This window comes from Anastrepha obliqua, chromosome 5, assembly GCF_027943255.1.
Source record: "Anastrepha obliqua isolate idAnaObli1 chromosome 5, idAnaObli1_1.0, whole genome shotgun sequence".
Taxonomy (NCBI): Eukaryota; Metazoa; Arthropoda; class Insecta; order Diptera; family Tephritidae; genus Anastrepha; species Anastrepha obliqua.
In genome coordinates, this window is record NC_072896.1 from 95,021,084 (window position 1) to 95,043,024 (window position 21,941).

Genomic DNA, 21,941 nt, shown 5'->3' on the forward strand with positions numbered 1-21,941 from the left:
AATTTTCATGTCTGCAAATAAATATTACCATTTGATTGTTAACCAAATATTGAAAAAAAAAAGACAATTGAATATATTAACAGAAACAGTAATAATTCTCTTAAGTTGTGGTACAAAATACAATTTTTTTTTTGAAATTTCAAAATTTTTCGAAAATTTTTTTTTTAAAGATCATTTTTTCGAGTGGTCCACACCGGTCCACTTGAAATCAACATGAGTGATGTAGGCACATATTTCAGCTATGATCTCAAACTGAAACCTGTTGCGCAAATTTGCGCAAATTAAAAATAATGTAGCTTTTGTGCATTTACCCACAGGCAAAACGTTATATATGGGCTTTGGGGTTTGACGATAGTTCGGGCCATTCAGCTTATAAACAGAGGTCAATTGAAATTTTTGATGACCAAAACCTCTTCATAACTTCACTAGTACCTATAGAATTGTACACAAATATGTCTAATACAACAGAGAAAATAATCGTTTGGAAAAATGATCGCCCATCATCTTCCCGAACTTCCGTGCCTATTAGACTTCAGTTCATAAAAGAGAGTTCGATAGTTTCTTTGAAAGAAAGGGATTGGGTACAAAGTCAAATAGATAATTTAACACCAAGTAAAATTAAACTTAATGAATTAAATATATCAATTTCGCATAAAATGCTACTCACCATGGTAGATGGCAAAGTATGCAATGCTCTTACCCACACATCATCACCTCAAAAATGCTATGTATGTGGGTCAACGCCGATAATGATGAACAAAATCGAAGAATCAATTCTAAAGAAAACCGATCCATCTACATTTCAGTTTGGCTTGTCCACTTTACATGCATGGATAAGATTTTTCGAATGTTTACTACACATATCCTATCGATTAGAGTTCAAAAAATGGCAGGCTAGAAGTCTAGAAGAAAAAAATAGTTTAAAAAATAAAAAGACATCTGTCCAAACAGCATTCAAAAGTCGAATGGGATTATTGGTAGATATTCCTAAAACGGGTGGTAGTGGAACGACAAATGATGGGAACACGGCTCGCAGGTTTTTTAATGATCCTGAAGTATCATCAGAAATTACTGGAATTGATATTCATTTAATCAAGCGGTTTGCCACTATTTTACAAACATTATCGTCTGGTTTTGATATAATATTAATATTGAATCATTTCAAAAATATGCCCTTGATTCTGCTAAACTATTTGTCCAACTATATGGTTGGTATTACATGCCGGCTTCCGTGCACAAAATATTAATTCATGGGAGTTTAATTATTAAACATGCTTTGCTGTCTATTGGCCAACTCTCCGAAGAGGCTAAGGAAGCACGCAATAAGGATTTGAAAAATTTTAGACAAAACAATACACGAAAAATGTCGAGAACTGACACAATGACAGATTTATTAAATGCTTTGCTTTGTTCATCAGATGTATGTAGTTATAATATCAAAAACTAAGGTTCCGAAAAACAAGCCAAAACCATTTTCAAAAAAGGATCTTGCGCTTTTAAATTTGAAAAATGATCCAGCCTCAGAAAACAGCTCATCAGAAACCGAGGATTCTGAATCATAAGAAAAAATTAAAAATGAAAAACAAAAAAACAACTAAATATCCAAAAAAAATTTAAAAACTAAAACAAAAAAAAAAATTTAAAAACTAAAACAAAAAAAAAAATTTTAAAATTAAAAATAAAAAAAAAATTTAAAATTCAAAATAAAAAAAAATTTAAAAATTAAAAAAAAAAAATTAAAAAAAAAAATAAAAAATAAAAAAAATCTAAAAACAAAAAAAAAAAAATTAGGAGAGAATAACCTTACCGTAAACCTCCACGTGGTACTCTCTGGGGTCGTGAAAAACGTAAAAATGAACTCACCAGCTAATTACGGAAGTAAAAATGTATTTATAGTATTCAATGAATTTAAAATTTGCTAAAACTAAGGTCAGATTCGTCATCACTGATCCTTAAAACCCCTAAATATATATTTTCAGCTTAATTAAATGAGTTTTTGAATTTTGTCCGCCAACGCCTTCTGGTCGGACCACTGTGCATTGGTTTCGAAAAAAGTACAACCCAAGAGACTGGGAAAAGATGCTATGGTCAGATGACACTCAAAAAAAAAATCACTTGGTGTCAAATTGCGGTTTATGGACTTGACAAAGCACAAGTACGGAAAAATGCAGCCTCGTTATGTTAAGCAACCAACAGATGGTAGGTACGAAGAACATAACAGGCCAATCAATTCGGAAATTTTACAACACTAAGCTAAATGAGCTACGCATTCTCCAGACCTTAACCTCATCGAACACTTGTGGGGTATCTTAAAATCGAACGCGGCGATGCAAGTAGGAACATTTATAAAATTCGATTTCAGTAGAATTATGTGAAAGTCTTCGTAGCAAGAATGCTTACGCTGAATAAACCAATTAGAGATGAGAGGGGGGGACACACGAATTATTGATATGCCTATAAATCTGTTCCATGATGGAATGAATAATGCGATGGCGTCTGTCGTGGTACCGTTACTTTGATAATGAGTGGCATCATATTGGCACCAGTATGGCCAGATTACCATTGTTGGTGTTCTTCTCCTTCCAGCAGTCAAATTTCCCTCTCGCTACTGCAGTGTTGCCTAGCTTTGGATATAAAAACGCGCTAAAATGCCCATTTAATGATAATAAAATACCAAATTTTTATTGAATTATTAAAGAACTTTGTTTGCGTGACAAATTGTGTTTAAAATGTGCGTTTTTTTTTTAATAAATGTGTTACGGGTATGTGCAATTTAATTGATGAGTTTTCTGTTAAGAGAACGACTTTTTTGGTTTATTTGAGGTTATGTAACAAGATAAGGTACTCTTTGTGTAAAAACGTAGTTATGGTTTCTTAAATATTTTTGCTTATTTTTACTACAAATACACCTCTTGATGCCCTATATCCCACTAAGGTTTGAGGGCCGGAAGAAACGATTAAACCTCTATGGTTTCAATTCTCATTCAGTAAATTCAAACGCTTTTTAAAGTGGTTAGAAAGGTTTTCAATGTTAAGAAGAGTTGAGAGAAGAAGATTTAATATTTTTGCGTATCCTCAAAAGGAGCAACAAATTAAATTTGCACGTTCAAAATATCAAAACTTATAAGAAGCAAGAAAGTTTCATTAGCATTACAGTTTCGGTAGCTTTAAATTAAGAAAAAGAAACAAACACCGAACTTAAAAATTTTCGCATTTTAGGTATAAAAAAGCTTTACATTTATTGCGAAGAGCAAATGGTTGGCAACACTGCACAACTCAGCTAATATGACGTCACTCACTCTCTGATGGGCGCCATCTTGTTTCTATCATTCTTGGATATAACTATAGGTCTGTTCATGTAAAAATTATGTAGTAACTTATTTTCCGAGAATTCACTCTCAAAGAGGAAAAATATCAAAAAAGGTACATGAACGCAAAACCACTAAAAATTTGCAAGTTTCACGAACAGCTAATTAAATTGGTGGCGGGGAAAAATCACAAAAATTAATAATTATTCAATATTAATTAATAATTTTATTTTGTTCACAATAATTTGTGCCATTTCCTCATCACTGTCAGATGTATTGTTGTCTCACAGCTTTCTTCATATTTTCCTTGCTTCCATCTATGCTGTGGTTCAAAAGTCCATAAGCACTTATAAATTATATCTAAAATATTTTTACTTACAGTCTCCATTTTAATCACCATTAGGGATCAGCTGTTTTTCTCCCATGCATATTCTTACAAGTACAAAATTATACAGTAAAAACTTGCAGCTTCCCCTCAAAATGAAATGTCATTTTGCTCTCTCACCTTCCCCTACTTTGCAAGTTTTTTGCATACATGAACACTAAAGCTTAATAATTTGTAATTTCAGGCGTGTTTTTGTTAAAATTATTGCACTCATTTAGGAGATTCAGAAATTAAATGATAATTTTGTAAACTTCTTCACTAAGTACGAATATTTCGCCATTTTAATGGCGAAACCAAACTCTCAACTTCTGCTCTCTTCACCTTGCTTTTTAAAGGAGTCCCGCAGCTCAATCACCAACCTTATAATCGGTGGATCTCAAAAATCGCCTACGCCTCGCATTTTATAGTTGTAATTCTCTTTGAACATTAAGTGAGCACGCGCTTACCTTTTCCATCTCGCATGTATGATACCTGGCGTGTTAGAATTTTGATGGACTTGTACAAAAGTGGTCTCCAAATTGTATGCATTTCTTGTTAGCGCGCGTTACTGCAGATTTTGTTTTTCTTTTTTCGTTTACACTAGCATTGAGAGTTGATAAATTTTGCAAATTTTTCGTTTTTATTTATTTTTGTTTTTTTGTATACAATTTTGTTGTTTGCCGAAAATTTTTATTAATTTTTCGAATATTTTGTTATTGAAATTTAAATGGAAACAATATTTTTTGGAGAAATAATCCGCTTCAATTATGCCAAATTGGCCAGTAGTTGAAGTTTATTTCAGAGATTTGTCAAAAATATATCCAAAACAATCCGAAGCGGCAAGGGTAGAAAACGCTTCGAATGTTTATTATGTCGCTGTGTGTGACCTTCAGCTGTACAATTAGTGTCCCTACACAGCTACGTTTAATTCGCATGGGTCGCATATTTGTTGTTGATTAAAAACGCACATTTTAAGATTTATTATTTATAGTTTAGCAGAAAAATTATGACAAAAAACTGACAATATTTTGTGTTTAAACAGTACACTTAAACAATGAAGCATAACAAAAAAAGGCAAATGTGTGCGTCTATCACGCCAAAGGCGATTGCGAGCGCATGCGTGTGTGTGTGTGTGTATGTATAAAAAGGTTAATAGTTTATGCAGGTTCTTCAAGTGTCATGCAACAACTTAACTTTATTATTAACAATCGTTGTTTTACTTCACACTTCTCTAAACTATACGCACACCCGCCTGATCGCAGTACTTTTGCAGCGCCTGCTTGTGGTTATCGCCGATGGTGGCCACCAATGTGGGCACTTCACCTGGGCGTGTTTGCGCCAACTTTGCCAACGACTTTGCTAAATACTTGCGCCCATCTGTGATTTCGGCAAGAAAATCTTGAGATTTCGGTTGCGCGTAGCTGAGCTGTGAGAAAGCTGCCTGATAGCCGGGCGCATCGTCCACCTCCACGAAATGATCACCATCCAGTGTGGTTTGATCAGGTGGCAGCTCGAAGAGTTCAACTAGAGCTTGCAGTAACGGTGACCAGCGTTGTACATAGGGTGGTGCCAGCATTGATGGGCATTCAGTGAGTATTTTTGCAATGCCGACAGTTACAATCTTACGATCCATCTCGGATGAGACCTTCCCCATATCCGGTATGAAGACACGATCGATAACCATGCCGAACATATTCTCCTGTATTTGATCGATTAGCTGCACTAGAGCGGGTGCGCCCATCTTGGCGGTGCAGTAGCATAGGAAAACTATGATGCCACGCACATATTTAGTGGTCTTCGAGAGTGATAAACGCTGGAAGAGTAATGCGAAAATTTGGCGCATATTAGGTTGCAGTTCATCGATCGGATAGTAGGCGAGTAGGTTTTGCATAAGATAGAAGCCCTCGTGATCGTTCGATTTGGAAGCTATCATCTTCTGGAAAATACCCAAAACAGCGTTCTGCAAAAAGTCAAAGATTTAATTTTATTTATTTTTTTATTAACGTGGAGAATGTAGAATTGCATTACCAATTTGCCCAGCGCGTTTATCTGCGCAGAGCCCTGCCTGATAAATGCGGTTATGAGCCGTATAAGCGGCGTAACATTCCCTGGACGATCCCATAAAGCCGGTACCAAGAGGCAAGGGAAGAGCGCCCAGTATGGCTCTGGTATCGAACCACTTCCTTCGCGTATTTCCAGCAACAACGAAAGCATTTGGAAAACGTATGGCATGAATTCCAAAATATCTTGTTGCAAAATGCCTTGGAAAACGGGGAAGAGTGCTTCTTCGAAGGAACTAACGGCTGCAGGTTCTGTTTTGCAAACAATTCTACAAAACAGACAAATAATTTACAAACAAGTTTAGATAGCGAAACCAGTTTAGTACTCACTTCACGGCCAATGAGAGTGTTTCGAAGAGATAATGATTGAAATGTGGACGCGATGGATTTTTGGCAACCAAATTGAGAATTTCGGTTAGGCGTGGCAAAGCCACAGCCATATACGGCATAGTAGCTTCTTGCAGAGTAGAAAAACTACGCATAATTGCTGCAAATGAATATACAGTTAGTCTAGTACTATTTTAATTAACTTTATCCACAAACCTTTCATCACATATTCGTTTTCACTGGAGCCGGGCAATGACAACGTGCCAAAGAGGCTGCCCAGCAAATCCTTTGTAAAAGGCGCCAAATGCTCTGCGCTAATCACCAACTGCTGATTGCTATCACGCATTACAAGTAATTTTTCTATACCACAAGCCGCATAACTGTGCACAACAACGCTCTCTGCCGGCAAATGGCGTATCAAGTGTGGAATGCAGGCGAGCAAAGTCTGCGGACCCAAGAGACTGCGAAAAACCATGATAAATTTAATGCCCGCAGACTTTAAGACAGGCAGCTCATTAACTGTAAATTATTCATATTTTTCAAATATAATTAGGAACAAAATCACAAATTAACTCACTATTTGGACGCTCCAATTCGGGCACAATGTGTTGGGCACAAAATTGTGGCAGCGGCACCAATTCGGAAGCATGTGTTATGCCATGTTTCTGTGTGCCGCCTCGTGAAGCCAGCGAAGTTACCAAATAAATGGCTGTGTCCTTAGCGCGCCAGTTAGCTGCTGGATTCTCTTTATACTTGGCCAGCAATATTTCTAAATATTGTCCGAATATCGCAAATATTTTTGCCTCGAAATTTTGACTTAGCGTCTTTACGAGATCACAAGCCGCACGACGGCGTGTATCAATATCAGAACCTTCAATATCGCGGCGTATATACTCTTCGGGACTATCTTCGAATAATTCCTCATCCGATTGACGGAAATCCAAGTTGGGTATAACCACTTTTTCACAAATATTGGCAAGTATTTCAGGGTTTTCGAATATCTTGCGATAATGATTGCGCTCGGCGACTACAGACAAAAATTGCAAAGCATTTGAAACCAACTGTAAGGGAAGTGACGTTTAGTAGAAGCAAACAATAAGAACATGCACAATTTTATACACACCGCATCATATTTAGTTTGATTTCCGGTCTTCATCAACAATTCCCATACAGCCGTCACAAATGTTTCCATATACGGACCGAACTCTTCGTCGTATTTCTGTGCATACAAACCAATATTCTCACAGATTTGCGAACGTAAATGTTCTAGAACACCCGCATCTTCATCCTCGCCCGTATGTAGGCATGGCACATCAACAGTCAACAACTCATGGAATGCCTTCATCCATATGGGCATATTATCTTCAAAGAACTCGGGTAAATCTTGTGAATTCAGCGAGAAGAATACCTTGCACACTAACACCAGCGAGCCATAAATGACTTTCAGCGCTTCAGTATTGTTCTCATGTACTTTGGCCAGCTGCATTGTGGCGAGCAACAAATCGGTCAGCGGCTTGGCCATGCGGTCTAAAACCAATTTGATTTCTTCCCATAAGCTCTGTGATTTGAATTCGTAACGATAACGTTTGAAAAGTGAGTGCGCCGTTTGCAAAACGCCATTAATCACATTAAAATCGCCCGTGGCGAATTTTTCCACCATCTCATCGATGAGCTGTGGCCATTTCTTTGGGAAATCATGCTTGCCTATTATACTGACCGCATCGCTCAATTGTTTTTGCAATGCTGCCGGTGAACGCAACATCAGCGTAATAATAAGCGTTTTTATTGTATTGCGGTCGGGTTGGCATATTTTATCTATGCCATCTGTGTCCTATTTCGAAGATAGAGGTAAAAAACTAATATTTTATTTCATTTTTAAAAACTTACTTCATGTGCTGCCCAATTCCGTTTCACATAATTCTTAAATGCAATGGCACCGGCTACGCGTATTGTCATGTCCACTTCTTGCTTGTCAATGAGATTCAATAGAAGCACTGCATAATTGCGTTGTGTCTCAATTGTCTCTAATATTTTTTCAGCTGTAACAAAAGCATTTATTACAAACTACAAATACATAAGTAGAATTCAAAGGATAATCTTTGCTACGGAAACGCACCTGGTCGCCGCACATTGGGATCCGGACTAAGCGTCTGTTGCAAATAATTTGCCAATTGCTGTAAATTCGTGTCATTTATATCCATATTTATTTATTATATTTGTTGCGCCAACTATTAAAAATCTTATTCCCACTTAATTAAGTGTATTTTTATGACAAATTCCGTTCAATTTCACCAGATAACACAATAAAATTTACAAATGGCGAGACTTGAAAATCACACAATCAAAAACGGCACCCAAAGAATGAGCAGAATGAAAGAAAAACACGAACAATGTGAAATGAGTACTTCTCTGCGAAAACCGTTGCTTTTTCTAGTTCGCTTTATCACCATTCGTCTTATTTGACCGCACATGAACTTAGCTGCGGTTACTGTTTGCTACGTTATTGATGGTATCTCGTTAATAGAGATGTAGACGGGACTGCACAGTGCATGAAACTCACACCATTAGTGGAGAAATGGCTATTAAAGAACGACTATGTGATAATAGGTTTTGAATTTTATTTTAAATAAGTTTTTTTTTTGCAAAAGGGAAGACAACTAATATAAATGTAGAAGGTTTTTAGGAAACATACTTTGAAATGGGGCAAAACCAACTTATATATAAATAATTTATATAATTTTTAATACATTGGCTGGAATTTAGAACAATGTATATTTTGGAATTTCTGGCAAACTATAATGTTTTTTTTAATGAAACTTGGTGGAGATGTTAGTGAGGTGTTAAGGAACACTCTTTATAACTTTACATTATTCGGGAAATAATAATTTTTAATTATTTACATTCAAAATGCCCTCGGGAACTTCACTATAATTTGCCACATTACACTCTATATTTTTAACATTTCACTAAAATTCACCAAATATACACTCCCACGCGTGTTTGTACCGATTTTTTTTCTAATATTCTAATTATATCTATTAAAATTAAATGCAAATTCATTTGCCTATGCAATCACATTCCAATTTTAAGCGCGAACAAGAAGAAAACAAAAATTAAGTTCTTGAGTTTAGTGTTAATGATGGGAATGGGGGTTATTGTGCCTTACTACATACACGCATATGACGTTTTAATTTTGGGTTTAATGGTTTTAACTCGGAAAGGAGTTCTACGCAAAAATACTGTGGATTGCGTAGCCGGAGTTGGACTGATGAGGGTTATTTGTTTGAAGCGCGGCCGAAGGCCGCCCACGCGAAAAGGAGTTCTACGCAAAAATACTGTGGATTGCGTAGCCGGAGTTGGACTGATGAGGGTTATTTTTTTGAAGCACGGCCGAAGGCCGCCCACGCGAAAAGGAGTTCTACGCAAAAATACTGTGGATTGCGTAGCCGGAGTTGGACTGATGAGGGTTATTTTTTTGAAGCACGGCCGAAGGCCGCCCACGCGAAAAGGAGTTCTACGCAAAAATACTGTGGATTGCGTAGCCGGAGTTGGACTGATGAGGGTTATTTTTTTGAAGCGCGGCCGAAGGCCGCCCACGCGAAAAGAAGCTCTGCGCAAAAATACTGTGTTAATTAATTTAATTTAATTTTAATTACTTTATTATTTTTTGTGATACGCTTAATATCATTGTTTTTAAGTTTAAATGAGTTGTATGTTTTTATTTTCAAAATTATTTCTCAAATTTAAATTACAGCAAAAAATACTGCAGTTTTACAATGAACCTTCCACTGAACATCCCTGCGTGCGAACTTCGTTTTCATTTCAGGTGTATGGCAACACCAACTTTTCGCTAAATTATAGAACTTTAACATTAAATTACTTAAAAACTATAAGCCTCCGGCAGGTTCTGTTTTCAGTGTTAAGATGGGGATACACCCCTCTATCACCCCCTTTTTACCGTTTTTTCCAAAGCGATATACATTATACTAAATTTTAGCCAATACATTTCTTAATATGCTACTAAAGCATCGATAACTGAAATCAAATGAGCTTATCACTGTTGATTCCTATTTGAAAAGAGGTATTGGACAAATATATATATAATTGACGCTTACACTTTTTGCTTTTGTGTTTGGTCGTGCTCCTCCTCCTATTTATGGTGTGAGTCGTGATATCTTCCACAAATGGAGCGACCAACGACCTCTATAAACAGCAGAAAATTGTTTTTATAGTTATAATATACGCGGATTTTTAACATTTCTTGCCGAGCAGCAACTGCTATTAGAAAAACTTGTTCTACCATTGGGGGTATCATGACCAGGCATTGTCGAATGATGATCACTTACCAATAAATTCGGCCACAGCGACCGCTTTCAAATAACATTGTTGAATATCCAAATTCTTAGATTGAAATTTTTAGACAGATAATTTTATGTCTTTACAATTAATCAGAATATTCATTCACTAATATAATACACTTAAAAAGGATCAAAATTTATTTTGATAGCCAAGCTAAGCATAGAATCTGTGATCTTACGATAGTGTAGTTTTAATAAGAAAGAAGAAGTTTTCTTAGCCGCTGCAGAAGACTCTTGCATATGCTAGAGGTAAATTAGTGCCGATCGAAGAAGCCTCTTCCAATAATTACAATCTAACCTTTACTTCCTTAAATAGGGTGTTTGGCTGAAAGAATTTAAATATTTAGAAATTTTGAGCTTGTATTTTCGCAATTTCACTAATATTTAAGTATACTATTAAATTTCCTCATATTCTTCTTACAGGAAATCCTCTCAGAATCCTTTGGAATGTTTGTCCAAGTGGCCAATATAATATTGGTTGTTTTCTTACCTGTAGTCATAATACATCTAAAGGGCGAAGCATTCAGTTTAAGTAATAAAAAACAAATGGAGGACTAAAATACGTATCTGACTATTAACACTGATCTCTATTGCAGTTGGCGCATCCACTGTATGTACAATTTATTCTCTACTTTTCCTGAAGTTATGGAGCTATGTGCAAACGAATATGTGGTGCCGTCAGACCTATTACCTTAAGCAATACAACCCGCGTGAGCGACGCCCAAGTATAACAGTAGCTGAGTTGCGTAAGTTTCTTAAATATAATATTTTATGAGTAATATTATATAATACTAGCAAACCCGGCCCCCTTCGCTGAGCACACTAAAATAGAATAGATATGGTTTAGAACAGAAAAGATATGGTTTTCATATTATTTATTTCTTTATTCAAGCGCTTTGGCATAAGCAATATTTTTTGTTTTTCTATTTGTTTTTGAGTAAATATAAAATATAAATTGAAAATCAAGAAAAAAGAAGATTGTTTGTAAATTTCAAATTAACGCATATGAATAATCCATGAATTTTTCGTTTCAATTTATATGTTTTATTAAGCATTGGAGCTTTTTTAACCATTATCCATTTATATTTTTCAAAAAAAAAAAAACGAAAAAAATTGTTTTTTCCACGAACACATAATTTCACATGGATTTCACATTAAATTCTCAAATTTCGTAAGAAATTATTCACTGTTCCAAAATCCACTCCAAAAAAATTCACAAACAATTTTTACATGTTGCACTTACGTTTTTTCCTTATGGCATCCAAATCAGAAAGAAATATTGACACATTGTAACTCACACTGTCAATTTGACAGTTCAGTTCCGCCCCAAGCGTTAAAAAAGTAAGCGACATTATGGCTGGCTCAAAAGAACGCTGTACCCGTTGCCACTGCTCCGAATTACAACCAAACTTTACGAAACCCATTTTCAATACTTACTTAACAATGTGCATAAGTTTGGTTTAATTCGGTGCAAAGACACGGCGGGTCCACGTTTTGGCATATATTTCGAGACCCTAGTCATCAATAGGTATGAAAATTACCCCGTATTAAAGCACTTATCAACAGCTTTCATTTGATATCCATATTGTACAAACACATTCTAGGGTCCACGGTCTCTATCTCGAGACCCTAGTCACGGAGCGGATGGAAATACTCTGAACTAAAGCAATCAGCAACAGCTTCCATTTGATACCCATATTGTACATATACATCCGAAGGTTACCCGGGTCCACGTTTTGACCTATATCTCGAGCCCTATTTCCAAAATAAAATATAATCCATGTTACTCGTGATGTAGCTTTCGAATGGTGAAAGAATTTTTAAAATCGGTCCAGTAGTTTTTGAGCCTATTCGTTACAAACAAACAAAGTTTTCCTCTTTATAATATTAGTATAGATTGACTTTATGTTTGTGAATCTTGCAGGAAATGGTTTCATTGATGATGAAGTCGACGAGGATATACCTAAGCTAGTACAATATCCAGACAATCTTTGCTATAAGGACCTATTCTACTTTCTACTTGCTCCAACCTTATGCTATGAGCTAAACTTCCCTAGAACGACACGTGTACGCAAACGTTTCTTGTTGAAGCGCCTGTTAGAGGTACTATTCGGCTTTAATGTTATCATGGCTCTATACCAACAATGGATTATACCATCAGTGCGCAATTCACTTATACCTTTCTCGAATATGGAAATCGGTTTAGCCACTGAGAGGCTACTTAAATTGGCGGTAAGTGGTTTGGTGGCTTGTGAAATTTAAAACTTAATATGCAAATATATTCCCATTCTTATTTCGTGTAGTTACCTAATCACTTAGTTTGGCTGTGCTTCTTCTACTTGCTATTCCATTCATTTCTGAATGCGGTAGGTGAATTATTACATTTCGCAGATCGCAATTTCTATAGTGATTGGTGGAATGCCAATAATATTGATACGTTCTGGCGCACATGGAATATGCCGGTGCATAGGTAAAAAAAATTAATACCATAATATGAAAAAACTTATTTTTACAACTTTCAACTAATCATGTTTAGATGGTGTGTGAGACATCTGTACGTACCTGTGGTAAAAATGGGCTACTCTTCCCCGCAAGCATCAACTATTGTTTTCCTTATAAGCGCCTTCTTCCATGAATACTTGGTAAAAAGCGTTCAATTGTATTTTTCTCTCTATTTGTTCTTATTTTATATTTTTACTAATGTTTATATATGTATGTATATCTCTCAAAAGGTATCCATTCCGCTTCAAACCCACAAGATATGGGCTTTCCTCGGCATGATGGCTCAAATACCGCTTTCGGCGATATCAAAATCAATTGAACGTAAAATGGGACCACGCATGGGCAACATCGTTGTGTGGGCATCGATAATATTGGGGCAACCGCTTTGTATAATGATGTATTACCACGACTATGTTGTGACGCACTACCATGATTCTTTAAATAGTACCGTTTATACTGAGGCCTAGATAATACTACATTTACTTTATTATTTGATAGGAAAGCAAATAGAACCGAGTACTTAGAATGCAGTAGATGCAAAGTTGTTAGGATGGTAGCACACGGGAAAGACAGACAATGCTTTTTTAGGCAAAATAATAAAAACGAACTTTAGAAGCAAATTATTATTATAATTTGTAATTTTTATAACTCAAAAACGCATCATATAAGTGGTGTTTTCTTAATTAAAGTTTGCTACTGAACAAAGAAAACGATAAATTGTATCTACTTTTTAGAGTTTTAGACATAAACTGAATTGTTTTTGCATTTAAAGTAATTTTTGATTGTTAAGTTACACTGCATGCCTTAAAATAAAATACATACCAATATAGTAGTTGGTTTAAGTTTTGTAAATAAATACAATCGAAATAAAATTAAAAAATGAAGAGTGATAAATTAAGTAATCTACAGACCGTTTTAATACCGTTGAACCAGGCAGAGGAAGTAAGTAGTTATAATAAAGAAATCATTACGCCCAAAGCTAATATTACTTTTGGCCAAGGTTATTATAATTTTGTTCACATAACGGTTGAATGTAACAGCATAAAGTAAATATAGGGTTTTCCAATAACAGGTGTTAGAGGTGAATGAATTGCGCTATCGAAAAGTCATTAACGATCTTTTATGGCCGGAATTGGATGGTATTGATCTGGACAACTTGTATTTTCAACAAGACGGCGCACACTGGGGATTTTTGTACAGAGATGCGGAAAAAAGTATACATCCCAAAAAATATTTACATTTTTACTACTAACGAAGTTGTATATATTTTTGTATGAAAGGAACATGTTTAAAAACTAAACTGATCTAACTTAGTATACGTCTTATTATTATAAAATATATTATTTAGAAAAAAAAAAATTTTTTTTAAATTAAAAAATAAGAGGATTATTTATCAATAAATATTAAAATTTAATAAATATGAAAATTGAAAAAAAAAAAAAAATTTAGTTTAATCTATTTATTTAGTAAATTCTTAATTATTAATTTAATTTTATTTTGTTATTTAAACTAAATTTTTTATGCTAAATAATTTAAATTAAATATAGTTATTTTATAGTTAATAGTTCTATTAATTTATTTATATTATTTAAGTTTTATTAATTTATTAAATTTAATGAAAATATTTGAAATGAAATAGGCTGTTTTCATTGAATTTTTATGAGAAAAGGTAAATTTGATTAGGGGTCTTTTTACTTTTAAGGAGAAAATACTAAAATGTTTTATTAAATTTTAAATTTAATTATAAATATTTTATACATAAATAATTATTATTAAGAATTTACTAAATAAATAGATTAAACTAAATTTTTTTAATGTTATTATTATTAATTTTTTTATTATACCTATTCATAAATTTTAATTTTTTTTTTTTTATTAATATAAGCCAGCAAATATTTACGCACAGGATACATGTAAGTTCATAATTCTGAATTACCCTCAAAATGTCAAAACAAAATTAAAAGTGTTTCGTTATCATTATGCACACACTAGAAAGCGTTTAGTTATAATCATTGCCAAAAAATAATCAGTGGCGCCTGGTGGCACCTGAAATTGATTAAAACTGAAAGAGACGCTATTAAGCAACACGTTGATACTAGTTTCTGACCGTAGGTAAATGTAGCTCAACTTGCAGATCCAAGAATATGAAGGAATATGATTTTTTTTTTTCGTAAAATTAATTATAAATAGATAATCAAATGCTTCACAGCCTTTGTTCTTCCGGCTAAAATATATAAAAATATCGTACCCTAATTGAAAAAAATAAAAAATTGGAAGTCGGCTCAAGCAAAAGGAAAAAAAACCACCTTGGGCTTTGAAGTTTTTTCTTAGTCAGTTCAATACTATAAAAAAATTATACTTTTGACATATCTACATATAAAAAAAAACTGTAAGTCGGAGTTTAGTAATTCTTTTTGATTTTATTGTTGGTTCTATTCTGGAATTTAGAAATACCATTAAACATTGCGTAGGTGGTGTGTTGCAAATTTGACTTTCTTCCGCTAAATCCCCAGCGTGCGGCGCTAGGTGCCACACAAGCAACGAAACCATTGATTTTTTACGGGAAAAGTTTCCGGACCGTGTTATCTCTCGAAGAGGTGATCACAATTGGCCACCGAGATCTTGTGATTTAACACCTTGTGACTTTTTTCTTTGGGGTCACGTGAAAGAAAAGGTCTACGCCAGCAGCCCAGGATCGATTCAAGATCTCAAAGATGGAATTCGTGAGGCTATCGAGGACATAGAGCAGCCGCTTTGCAATTCGGCTATGGAAAATTTCATGAAAAGGATATTGGCCTGTAGGCGTGGTCGTGATGGTCATTTGCCTGATGTTATTTTCCACTATTATCGGCATACCTTCCTCTTTATAATGAAATAAACATGCGATCATTTATATTAAAAAATAGCATTTTTCTTTGAATATCGAAATAACACCTCTTATTAAAAATCCTTTATATGTTTGGGGAAAAAGAAATCCATTATTTTCTCGGTGGACTGCTGTAGAGATCGATATGCCGTAAGGGGGTAGTATGGTTAATTCGGTGTAAAACAAGCATATTTTTCGAAATTTTTTTTGTCGACACAATTGATTTATTCAAAATTTTAAAATTACTTCATTATAAAGTCATATTTAAAGAATATTGTGTGAAATTTTCATTGATTTTTATGAAGAAATGAGTTGGTGGCAGCGAATCTTCGCGGACGTCTCATAAAAAAGTTTTATTGCGGTGTCCCCCAGAACTCATTACTGGATCAACTAAAATCAAAAAACCAAATTGATTTCATCAGCTAATAAAGTTTCGCAGGTAACAACGTCGAATTTTTTTTTTTTTTTTTTAATTTTTTAAAGCGCTTTGAAGTCAAAACACCGATTTTTCATAAAAAAAACTTGAAAACTTTGTTGTTTTAAAATATGACAAAATTAAAAAAAAAAAAAACTCGACGTCATTACCTCGTGACTAAAGTAAAGAAACAAAAAAACCAAATTTGAAAAGAATCGGTGCAGTAGATATGAATCTACAGTGGACACCGACCATAAAAAAGGCAAGTGTGAGAAAAACGCGTTTAAAGATTTGTGAAGATTGTGAAATCCGGTTGGAGAGGTAGATACTTAATCCTTTGTGTCTTTGTCAATTTTACTCTAATGCACTTCAAACTTTCACACAATAATCTTAAGATGTTATAGAATAATTTAAAAAAAAAAAAAAAAATGAAAAAAAAAAATACCATACTACCCCCGTAAAGTATTGATCAAACTATTTAAAATTTATACTCGTTGTAAAAGTGACATTACACACTAAAAAAATTCGTTTACTATTTTTTGTTTGTTACATTTAGTTGTGAGTTACAGGGTGTTAACAATGGAAGAGAAAGGGAAAATTCGGTACATTTTATAGAATTTCTTTGATAAAGGCGAAAATACAAACCAGACCGCTGAAATTGTGAATGGTGTTTATGGTGCCGATATTGTAATAGGTTTCGTCGATTCCGATTTGATGTTAAAAAGGGCTATAATGTCGCTAAAATCACAGAAATAATCGAAGTTGACCGGCATGTTAGTAATCGTAGCACCGCCCAGGAGCTAAAGATCGACCATAAAATAGTTTAAATCATTTGCGCAATTTTACGGAAAAAATAGTGGATTTCTTTTTCCCTACGCTAATATATACATACATTATACACCAAAATGCTCAGAATGATGCAAGGAGTCGATTTAGGTATATCTGTCCGCTTGTCAGTTACTCTTTGTTTGGTATTGAAAATGGGCGAAATCGGGGAATGACCAGATCCGTCTCCTACATAACGGTAATTTTCAAAAAAATACAAAAAAACGTTATATCCCTACCATAAATGAAGAAACAATCTTGCACTAGCTGAAAAAAAATTTGCTTATCCCTTCTAACATTAATTTTAGCATCAAATTTTGAACATCACTATCCCTACTGCAGTATATAGGTATATATATACAGGGTTGGCCATATTAAACTGACCCATGTGATTATTAAAAAAATATGGAAAAAGAAACATAATCGACCATCACAAAATCGGTTATCATGGCCCGATAACGCTCTTGATTGACGGTCAATGGTTGGTGTTGACCATTTTCAAAGAAGAACGGCCCAATGACCATATCAGCGCAAATGCCACACCAGACTGTAACTTTTTGGTCGTGGAGAGGTACCTCTTCAATAATTTGAGGGTTTTCAGTGGCGTAGAAACGGCAATTTTGCTTATTCACAGTTCCGTTCAAGGAGAAATGGGTCTCATCACTCATAATGATTTGATGCCAAAAATCCTCATCAGTTTGGGCCATTCGGACGACAAAATTGGCATATTCCAAGCGACGAGGCTTATCGGCCGGCAACAGTTGTTGATTTAGTTGTATTTTGTACGGGAATATCCCCAAATCCAAACGAATGATACGTCGTAGAGTGGTCCGAGGGATGTCCAACTGAGCAGAACGACGATTACCTGACGTTCGCGGCGATGACTCGATACTGGCTCGTACGGCCGCGATATTTTCGTTAGATCGTCTTGGCCGCTTTTTATTTGGACGTCGGGTATTAGCCACAGTGCCGGAAGACAAAAATCTTTTGTGCATTTGCTTGATTGCGTTCTTTGACGGCGCACTTTTCACTTTATTTTTTTTTCTCCACGCACGTTGCGTTTTTACAATCGAGAAGGAATTTTGAATGTACAGCTGAACAATTTCAGCGCGTTCTATTGGGGTGTACTGTTTCATGGTATAAATCTCCTTCGACTGACGCTTCCAACGCGATATGTCATTAGCTGATCTGAAATTACAGTAAAAAGTTATAGGGTTACTCAATGGGTCAGTTTAATATGGCCAACCCTGTATGTATGTACAAAAGTTAGTCACGTGTACTGGCGAACATACATATACATATTTAAATGCATACATATGTAGATGAGAACTTTTTTTGCATTTGTTTGGCAGGCATTCGATCGTTTGGCTAATTATATGTGAAACTTGTAAGTGAAAGATACACCCAAGTTAAAACGTATCGGTAATATATGTAAAAACGTAATATATTTCTAGACGCATAATTATTCATGACAATTCTAATATTAAAATACAAATATATGTATATTTCTTAATACACAAAACCAGATACAGCCGTTGTTGCGTTTTCAGTGTTACTACCCGCTGCTCCGAATTTTTGCAAGGGTACAATCGACACCTTTAGATCACGATTGGATGGTTTTCGTAATTCGATTGCGGCATGTTTTAGCTGTAAGCTGCTTTCTGGATTTGAACCCATCGTAAGTTGTGCGCTTTCCTTTTCAAAAAGTGTGGCCATAGCTTCGAGTAGTTCGACAAAGCCAATAGACAGAGCGGCACGCCGTATGCGATTTAATTCCTTAAAGAAATGCTGCGTCTTTTCTGGCATTTTCTTAGCATGGCGCAGTACTTTTTGTACGTCAGACTGCAAACTAACCTGTTTAATCCACACCACACAACTTTGTGAATATGAACGCTTATCGGCTTTAACCGGGAACGCACTTGTTTCCCCAGGCATTAGATCTTCAACAAATCCCAATAGTTGCAGATCACCCAACCAAGGAATGACATTATTTCCCGGCGGTAAGATGTTTAGCATTAAATTCGACTTTTTCTTACTATCAGCATAGGAATATAAAAAGCCGTACCAATTATCATTCAGTAAGACTAATGCCGCTAAGTTTTCCACTTTCATAGCGCCATGCAATAATACGCACATTGACTCCTTCTCTGCAGCACTAGTTACTGTGCCGCTATTAGATTTACTGAGATTTGCCTCGGCATCCTCACTGCTCTCATCACCGTCTTTAACTTCTTTTGTGTAGAAATCGCGGATATCCTGTTCCAGTTTTTCATACTCATAATTTGGCTGGTTTACATCTAAAACGGGTTTAGTATTAACGCTTGCATTTCCGCTTGATGAAGATTTTGATGAACCGGATTTCTCAGATGAACGTCTTGTTGGCTTTTCCCGGTCTACTTTTGGAATGACTAAATGACGACTTAGAGAAGCCGGAGAACCAATCTCAGAAAGCGACAAATAACCGCTTACTTCGATTTTCTGAGCTATCTTTAACTCGTTTTTTACACCACCTTCAGTTTTATATAGCGCCGGTGGGGGCCAAATTAGTACAGGGCATTCCAAACGGAAGTAACCACCAACTTTTAATATCACTTCATAAGGTTTAAAATTAGTCTCACAAACGCGCTCAATTAACTCGAACATAGCAGTGCGACCTAACTCACTCTTATGGGTTGAATGAGAAGTCGTGGTTGCAATTGACGTGCCAGCACTGGTATTAGCTGCGGATTTGCTTGTATCGTTTGTATTTTCCGTCGCTTCAATTGCATCTTTTGGAGATTTCGGCATGTAAAGTTGACCTATGCAAAAAGAAATGCGATTCCATTTATAAGCAAGAAGTTTATTTACGCACAAAATTTCTCAAAGATACAAACCTTTCAATCCAGTGAAGTCAATAAGCTGCTGATATAAAAGAATTGCACGTGTGAAGTAATAATCATTATGAACACCCATGCAAATAAAATTCAACTTCACTGCCTTTAGCTGCGTAATCCAATCAAATGCAGCATCGTCTTCCTTGTCCACGTAACTTTTAAAAAACTCTTTGAGTGCCGTGCTGCCAAAACTAACGAAAAATATTAATATTATTGTCATTTATCTCATCCAAATCTCATTTTTTTGTACTTACCCCAAACCACAGTCCGTGAACACTACAACTTGACAGTAGTTTTGTGTGCCCCAGTTAGTAGACAAAATACTGGCCACATTTTTTAACATACTTATGAGACAAAGTTTGTCGCCAGGTTCCACCTTTTTAACCGCCTGGCGAATTACATCGTAATCCCGAGTAAAGTCAACTTTTACCTCTAAAGTCGATGAATAGGTAATGAGTGAAACATATTCTAATTTCGATGTAGCCGACAAATGTTCCAGCAGTTGTGAGATTCCTTTTAGCGCCAGCTGGTGATAAGTGAGTGAATTTTCTTCGCTGCGCCCCGGAATCTGCCGTTGCATGGACAAAGACACTGTACAGCAAAGAAAAATTAAACTTTTGTAGATGTTATAAATTGTTTATGCTAACCATCCAATGCAATAATCGTAGGCATTCTGACTTCTTGACAATTCTTACGAAGACACTTGTCACGAAGCTACAGGTTAACAATCCGAGCGCAACTTTAATTATACAGCAAAATAATTTTGGGGAATAATAATTTACACTTCAGATTCTAAAGTAACTTGAACATTTATTTAGACTTCGACTCTAAAGTATATTCAACCGGTAATCAAACAGAAGGCGCATTTATAAATTTTGTTTTTATACTACCGCTATCAGCTTGTATGAATTCGCTCAATAAAACAGCTGTTTTTAAAGCATTGTAGCAGAGTTATCGAACTTAAAAAATATGAAATCAATTTAAATTTTCAAAAATACAAAGATTTTCGTGTTAGGATTGCAAAATTGTAAATTTATTGTGCGAATAGTCTATAGTTGCGCTTATAATTTAGGGCACAAAAATAAATGAAGCTTTTCTATTTCAGTTTCTTCACCTCAAATATTTATTTGGGGAGAAAGTAATTTTATTCGAGCTGAAAATTTTAGTACATACAAACAGGCTCAGAATATATTATGTGCACATTTTTCTGCATATACTATTAAATATTTTTGGAAAATCATATGCATTTTTTGTTTTTCTAAGCTAATGATCGTATATTTAGATAATGATTTCACAGTTTTAGCTCTTGCCCAGCAATTTGAAATAAACTCTACATCAGTGATGCGATTTGAAAGGAGTAAGTTTTAGAAAATGAGCCTTAAATTATCCGATCCAAATAATATTTATATCATAGAGTTATCTGTGGAGCTACAACGAACTGTGTCTTCAGCGAAAGTATTATAATCTATTCCAAGTTACGAAAAATAAAACTAAATAATATATATATAACACATTTAAATATAACTATATAACCATTGTGGAAAAAATTAGAGGAACAACAAAACCAGAAGAACTGCGTCCTATAAACACATTGCAATGTGATGAAAAAATAATTGAAACAATAGCCAAAGACCAACTGCTACAGTATCTTGATGACCATCAAATGATAATACAGGAACAATCGGGGTTTAGATCTAAGCACTCGTGTGAATCGGCAATAAACTTGGTAATTTCAGAGTGGAAAGAAAATTTGTCAAAGAAGGAGATTACAATATCAGTTTTTTTAGACTTGAAAAGAGCTTTTGAAACCGTAGACAGAGAAAATTTAATAAAGAAGCTACACAATGTTGGCGTACAAAACCAATCTTTAAATTGGTTTGAAAGTTATCTAAGCGGTAGAAGACAAAAAACGGTAATAGGAGATGCTGTCTCTTCAGAAATAGATGTTCCAATAGGATTGCAACAGGGCTCGGTGCTCGCACCAATATTATTCATAGTATACATCAATGATGTTATTAAATACCTAAAATTTTGTAAAATTCG

The 21,941-nt window shown here is 35.0% G+C and overlaps 3 protein-coding genes across 5 annotated transcripts in view; 1 reads left to right on the forward strand and 2 right to left on the reverse strand.

The window, feature by feature from the left end:
* Positions 1-13,796, forward strand: part of LOC129246847 (diacylglycerol O-acyltransferase 1) — a 63,561-nt gene extending 49,765 nt beyond the window's left edge. For all 3 annotated transcript variants that reach the window (XM_054885511.1, XM_054885513.1, XM_054885512.1), the window contains exons 6-11: positions 10,841-10,949; positions 11,014-11,163; positions 12,342-12,649; positions 12,721-12,887; positions 12,954-13,059; positions 13,150-13,796. In XM_054885511.1, coding sequence (XP_054741486.1) covers positions 10,841-10,949; positions 11,014-11,163; positions 12,342-12,649; positions 12,721-12,887; positions 12,954-13,059; positions 13,150-13,386 — 1,077 coding nt within the window. In that variant the 3' untranslated portion in view covers positions 13,387-13,796. The remainder of the gene's footprint in view (positions 1-10,840; positions 10,950-11,013; positions 11,164-12,341; positions 12,650-12,720; positions 12,888-12,953; positions 13,060-13,149) is intronic.
* Positions 4,618-8,490, reverse strand: LOC129246846 (exportin-2). The gene is made up of 8 exons (XM_054885510.1): positions 8,176-8,490; positions 7,947-8,098; positions 7,183-7,890; positions 6,637-7,120; positions 6,276-6,578; positions 6,063-6,219; positions 5,701-6,001; positions 4,618-5,632 (listed from the first exon to the last, which is right to left on the reverse strand). Exons 1-8 carry the CDS (start codon positions 8,258-8,260, stop codon positions 4,904-4,906), a joined length of 2,919 nt encoding a protein of 972 aa, XP_054741485.1. The 5' UTR covers positions 8,261-8,490; the 3' UTR covers positions 4,618-4,903.
* Positions 13,797-18,450: 4,654 nt separating the features above from the next.
* LOC129248532 (integrator complex subunit 14) lies at positions 18,451-20,788 on the reverse strand. Its single transcript, XM_054888112.1, has 4 exons — positions 20,546-20,788; positions 20,153-20,489; positions 19,899-20,089; positions 18,451-19,823 (listed from the first exon to the last, which is right to left on the reverse strand). The coding sequence occupies exons 1-4, from the start codon at positions 20,568-20,570 to the stop codon at positions 18,535-18,537; spliced, it is 1,842 nt and encodes a 613-aa protein (XP_054744087.1). The 5' UTR covers positions 20,571-20,788; the 3' UTR covers positions 18,451-18,534.
* Between the last annotated feature and the right edge of the window lie 1,153 nt (positions 20,789-21,941).